The sequence below is a fragment of the Mesoplodon bidens genome, assembly GCF_964165515.1.
Source record: "Mesoplodon bidens genome assembly, chromosome: 5".
Lineage (NCBI taxonomy): Eukaryota > Metazoa > Chordata > Mammalia > Artiodactyla > Ziphiidae > Mesoplodon > Mesoplodon bidens.
Window position 1 is genome coordinate 141,373,647 of NC_138161.1, and position 6,367 is coordinate 141,380,013.

Consider the following 6,367-nt stretch of genomic DNA (forward strand, 5'->3'; position numbering starts at 1 on the left):
CCTCTCCCGTTGCAGAGCACAGGCTCCGGACATGCAGGCTCAGCGGCCATGGCTCACGGGCCCAGCCGCTCCGCGGCATGTGGGATCTTCCCGGACCGGGGCACGAACCCGTGTCCCCTGCACCTGCAGGCGGACTCTCAACCACTGCGCCATCAGGGAAGCCCTCCTTGTGCTTTTTAAAAAGCATGAATGGATGTCAAATTTTAGCATGCTGTTGTTAGCATCTACTAAGCCAAAATGATCATACAGCTCTTCTTCTTTAATCTGTGGAAATAATGCATTTCATTCATAGTTTTCCTATTAATTCATTATTTTCCTATTGCAAATCATCCTTACATTCCTCAAATAAAACCTAATCAACGCACCTTCCTTTTTAACGTTGCTGGATTTGATTTGATCATATTTTATTTAGAATTTAAAAAATCAAAACATAATTATTAGAGAAATGCAAATCAAAACCACAATGACATATCACCTTTCATCTGTCAGAATGGCTAGAATCAAAAAGTCTACAAATAACCAATGTTGGCCAGGAGGTAGAGAATAGGGACCCCTCCGACACTGTTGTTGGGAATGTAAATTGGTGCAGCCACTATGGAGAACAGTATGGAGGTTCCTGAAAAAACTAAGAATATAACAGAAGTACCATATGATCCAGCAATTCCACTCCTTGGTATATAACCAAAGAAAACAAAAACACTAATTTGAAAAGATACATGCACCCCAATGTACATAGCAGCACTATTTACAACAGGCAAGATATGGAAGCAAGCCAAGTGTCCATCAAAAGATGAATGGCTAAAGAAGATGTGGTATAACATCTGTATATACAATGGAATTATTACTCAGCCATAAAAATAATGAAATTCTGCCATTTGCAGCAACGTGGATGGACCTAGATAATATTGTACTTACTCAAATAAGTCAGACAGAGAAAGATGAATACTGTATGATATCGCTTACATGGGGAATGTAAAAAATAATACAAATGAACACACATGCAACACCAAAACAGACCCAAAGGTAGAGAAAACAAACTAGTGGTGACCAAAGGGGAGAGGGAAGGGGCCAGGGGGCAAACAGGGGTAGGGGATTAAGAAATATGAACTATATTAGGTATAAAATTGATAAGCAACAAGGATATATTGTTTAGCAAGGGAATTATAGCCATTATTTTGTAATAACTTTTAATGAAATATAATCTGTAAAAATACTGAATGCTATACACCTGAAAGTAATCTCATATTATAAATCAACTATACTTCAATTAAAAAAATCTAAGCTTGAAAGTGATATTCAGGTATCACCTTCTTGTGTGCTATCTTTATCAGGTTTTGTGACTATAATTTTTAATTAATAGTGTTGATTTTAGGGGGCAGGACAGGAGAGAGTGGTGGACATGCTGATGAAGCTTCAGCTCTCCCTGTTGGTCATCCTGCTGCTTGCCTGTGGCTTCCTCTACCAGTTCACCCTGAAGTCCAGCTGCCTCTTCCCCCACCTGCCTCCCTACAAGTCCCAGCAGGGGCTGGAAGCCCTCCTGGGCCATGGGCGCAGCATCGTGTTCCTAGAGACCTCAGAGAGAATGGAGCTATCCCCGCTGGTCTCCTGTGCTGTGGAGTCGGCAGCCAAGGTCTACGCTGAACAGCCTGTGCTGCTACTTATGAAAGGGCTCAACAATTCCATGCAGCTGCCCCCAAACTCCACTTCCCCAGCCCTTTCCCTCCTCTCGGCAATAGACAATGTTTTCCTCCTCCCTTTGGATATGAAAAGCCTGTTTGAAGACACACCGTTGTTTTCGTGGTACACTCAAGTAAGTGTTCAGAGAATCTCAGAATGTCGGTGTTGGGAAGGACCATAGAAAATGGGTCTAATCTAGCCATTTTATAGATGGGTATACTGAGGGTAAGGCTAGATTGTCAGAGATAGGCTAGAACCCAGATCTTTTGACTCTTGCCGGGTCTTCATTCTACGGTGGTGTTGAGTCCTGATTCAAGGAAACAGGAGAGACTTGATTTAGGCTTATCTTTACCCTGCTGCCTTTTGCTTTCACCTTATTTCTTAGGATTTCTTGAGACTATTCTTAATTGAATGAGTTTCTACATCTTTTCTAGGTGTATAGACCGTTCATTTTTCACTGACAGTTTTAAACCCATCTGTGTTAAACTTTTCTGCACCTAAGGGGGGAAATTAGGCAGTATTAACTGGAAAATGATGTAAATAGAAAATTCATGAAAGATCAGGTGGGTGCTGCTGTATAAGATTGGGTTACATTGAGATATGATCAAGAAACTCCTGGGGCTCTTAGGAATTTTGTAATTTTGTGTGAAACTCCCTCTACCTTTCCCTTTAAAGGACACTTGTGGTGGCATTTAGGGTCCATGATAATCCAGGATAATCTCCTCAGCTCAAGATCCTTAATATTTTTGGGTTTTTTTTGGCCACACCGTGTGGCATGTGGGATCTTAGTTCCCCAACCAGGGATCGAACCCACGCACCCTGTGGTGGAAGTGCGGACCTCCAGGGAAGTCCCAAGATCCTTAATTTAATCACATTGGCAAAGACTCTTTTCCTATAGGAGGTAATATTTACAGGTTTCAGGAATTAGGACCACTGAGTGGCTGTTATTCAGCCTACCACAGTATTTGTATAAAAAAAGAGAAAACTCCTGTCCCATCCTCTCTCATTCACCTGGGGACTGGGTGGGCTTTCCTGGGTGGGGGACACACTTGCACCTTGGGGGAGGTGGGCTGTGGCATCTTCTGCCCCAGTTAGGCTACAATAGGATAGCTGGGGGCCAGCTGTTAGGATGACCTAGCGTGCCATCACCTGCTGGTGACCACTGGATTTGCTGCACTGATTTGGGCAACTGTAGCCTTTGAAGATGCCCAGGGATGAGTACTGAGGGGGTGGGGAGGGAATGGGCAAACAGAACCCTAATCCCCTTTCTGGTGCTCACCTCTGTGGGAGCCTTGTGTGCTACGTTGATGTTAGTCTAATGCCCACATCAAGGTAGGCTTCCTTCCTTCTGTGCGGCTTTTGATATCTGGGTCTGTTCACTAATAATCACCAATTTACCAAAGAATCAACTTTACTTATTTTTACTGAAAGTAAATGGGTCTCTGGAGTCAGACTGCCTGGGTTAAAATCTAACCTCTGCCTCTCTTACCTTGCACAAATGACTGAACTTCTTGGTCTTTCCTTTTAATTTTTCACTTGAAAAATAGGACTAATAATGGTACCTATTTCTGAGGATTTGTGTAGATTATAAGAGATCAGAACAGTTATTGATAAATTTTTTTGAATTTTTGAATTATATTTATTTTTTTATATAGCAGGTTCTTATTAGTTATCCATTTTATACATATTAGTGTATACATGTCAATCCCAATCTCCCAATTCATCCCACCACCATAGTTCTTCATAAAGTTTAGCTATTATTATTCATGAGGTTTTCAGTAATTGTATACAATATAATGACGTGAATCGCTCAGGTGAAGATTTCTGCAAAGTCTTAGCGGACTTGCTTTCGTTTGGCTTTATAGTAGAATTTAAAAAAATGTTTCTTTTGTCAAAAGCCAAGGGTCATTGTTTAATCTTTTAATCAACATATTTAAATTCAGAAAAATCTACTGTGTCTTCTGTATTCAAAATTTTAACATTCCATTTGGGAACACTGGCATTTATAATGGTTTATTTGTATTCGTTTCAAAGTCAATTTCTGTTTTGTTCACATTTCAGCGTTTTCAGTTATCCTTGACTCCTCTGTCTCCGGCTCCATATCCAATCCATCAGCACAGCCTGACCGGCTTTCTCTTTACCGTGTGCCCAGAATCTGACCACTTCTCTCATCTCCTGTATCGTCACCCTGGTCTACACCGCCATCATCTCCTGCCTGGATTATTTCAACAGCTTCCTAACTTGCCTCTTGGCTTCTGCCCTTCCCCCCTGCCCCCATCTATTTTCCACACTGCACCCAGTGTGACCCCTCTTAGACTAATTCAGATAACACCACTCCTTTCTTTCAAACCTTCCAAATCATTTCAGTCTTTACCTCAGCCTACAGGATCCTCCCTCACTCCCGCCCCTGCCCCTGCTCTGATCTGGTTTCCTACCCTTCTCCCTTCACTACTCTGCACTGCTGTTTTCCCGTTCCTGTACATAGTGAGCGTGCTCCTGCCCCAGGGCCCTTGCACTTGCTGTTTCCTCTACCTAGAGCCCTCTTCTCAGAGACAGCAGCATGGTTCATCCACCCACTTCATCCAACGTTCTGCTCGAACCCAAGATAAGACAGTGCTCCATCCTGCCCCCTTCATAGCCCCCTCGCCTGACTTTTTTTCCTTCATATTCCTTATGAACACCCAACATATATTTATTTGTTTGTTGTCTATCTCCTGCCAGTAAAGATTTTTATCTGTTTGTTCACTGCTGTATCCTTAGCAGCTTAGAGCTTGGCGAATAGCAAGTAGGCCTTCAATGAATATTACTAAAGGAATTAATTAGTGGATGAAGGCATGGATGCATTTTAAGATTCTTTTATCAGTTTCTCAAAGAGCATAGCTATTAATCTATCTTATATTTTCATATTTATTGTTTTTCTTTATCAGTTCTCAGCACTTTTAGGACTTAACAAAAAATTCTTTCTTCACAGTTTCATATTTGTGGTTAATTTCCATCCTGCTGAAAGTGACTCATAGGGTTCATTGTGAAATCCCTTCTGGGTTTCATCTTTCTACTGCTTTTTTCAAAAAACAATTTCATGAAATCTTTAAAAGCTGCTAAAACCTTCCCATTGATACTGATTGCTGTGCACTTTTCACTTAAAGGCAACTTTTTTGGGTGGAAGTAATTTTGGTAAATTTGCAATATTGGGCTTTTGGCAAATAGATTTTTGGGAAGTTGGCTTGCTTCCTGCTCAGCTACCCTGTGCCTGGCCTCCTGCTGTGACACCCCTCCCTCTTCCCCTGCCTGGGGGCTGATTTGTACCTGTTCCTGCAGATCAACAGCAGCGCAGAGAGATACTGGCTCCATGTCAGTTCAGATGCATCCCGTCTGGCCTTCATCTGGAAGTACGGTGGTGTCTACATGGACACTGATGTCATCTCCATCAGACCCATCCCCGAGGACAACTTTCTGGCGGCGCAGACATCTCAGTTCTCCAGTAATGGGGTGTTTGGATTCCTCCCCCACCACCCTTTCCTGTGGCAGTGCATGGAAAACTTTGTGGAAAATTACAATCCAGATATTTGGGGCCACCAGGGTCCCGAATTGATGACGAGGATTTTGAGAGTATGGTGCAAACTCAGAGACTTCCAGGAGGTGAGCGACCTCAAGTGTTTAAACTTCTCCTTCTTACACCCCCAAAGATTTTACCCTATCTCCTATCCAGCGTGGAGGCGCTACTATGAAGCCTGGGATACAGAGCCGAGCTTCAACGACTCCTACGCACTGCATCTGTGGAACTACATGAACCAGGAAGGGAGGGCTGTGGTCAGAGGAAGCAACACACTGGTGGAAAATCTCTACCGTAAGCACTGTCCCAAGTCTTATAGGGACCTGCTTCAAGGTCCAGAGGGCTCAGCGACTGGGGAGTGGGGCCCAGGTAACAAATAGAGCCAATGTTGGGTCGTTGGTGCTACATCGTGGAACTGGCCACTTCCTGGAGTGCCAGGCTTTCACCTGATCTCCACTTCCCCTAGGTGTGCGGAGGCTCACCCACATATCAGTTATAGTTACAATTTTCCACATCATTCCACCAAAATCTATTAGAACTGGTAAAGGAATTCAGTAAAGCGACAGTCAATATGCAAAAAACAGCTGCATTTCTAACCACGAATAATGAACCATCAGAAAGAAAAAGAAAACAATCCTATTGACATCTGCATCAAAAAGAACAAAACACCTAGGAATAAGTTTAACCAAGGATTTAAAAGGCCTGCACATCGAAAACTTTAGGACGTGGATGAAGAAATTGAAGAAGATACAAGGAAATAGATATCACATGCTCATGGGTTGGAAGGATGAATATTGTTAAAATGTTCATTCTACCCAGAGCAATGTACACACGGAAAGCAATCCCTACCAAAATTCCAATGGCATATTTCTCAGAAATAGAGCAAAGGATCCTAATATTTGTGTGGAACAACAAAGGACCAGGAATAGACAAAACGATTCTCAGAAAGGAGAACAGGCTGGTGGCATCTTGCTCCCTGACCTCAAACAATATTACAAAGCTACAGTAACCAAAACAGTTGTGTGGTCCTGGCACAAAAACAGACACACGGACCAGAGGAACAGAACAGAGAGCCCAGAAATAAATCTACACTGGTGTAATCAGTTTATTTACGACAAAAGGGCCAAGAACATACAA

At 42.6% G+C, this 6,367-nt stretch overlaps 1 protein-coding gene across 1 annotated transcript; it reads left to right on the forward strand.

The window, feature by feature from the left end:
• Window positions 1-1,378: 1,378 nt before the first annotated feature.
• On the forward strand, window positions 1,379-5,610 carry A4GNT (alpha-1,4-N-acetylglucosaminyltransferase; the record flags this gene model as incomplete). Its single annotated transcript, XM_081235826.1, has 2 exons — window positions 1,379-1,810; window positions 4,996-5,610. Exons 1-2 carry the CDS (start codon window positions 1,400-1,402, stop codon window positions 5,608-5,610), a joined length of 1,026 nt encoding a protein of 341 aa, XP_081091952.1. The 5' UTR covers window positions 1,379-1,399.
• Window positions 5,611-6,367: the final 757 nt, after the last annotated feature.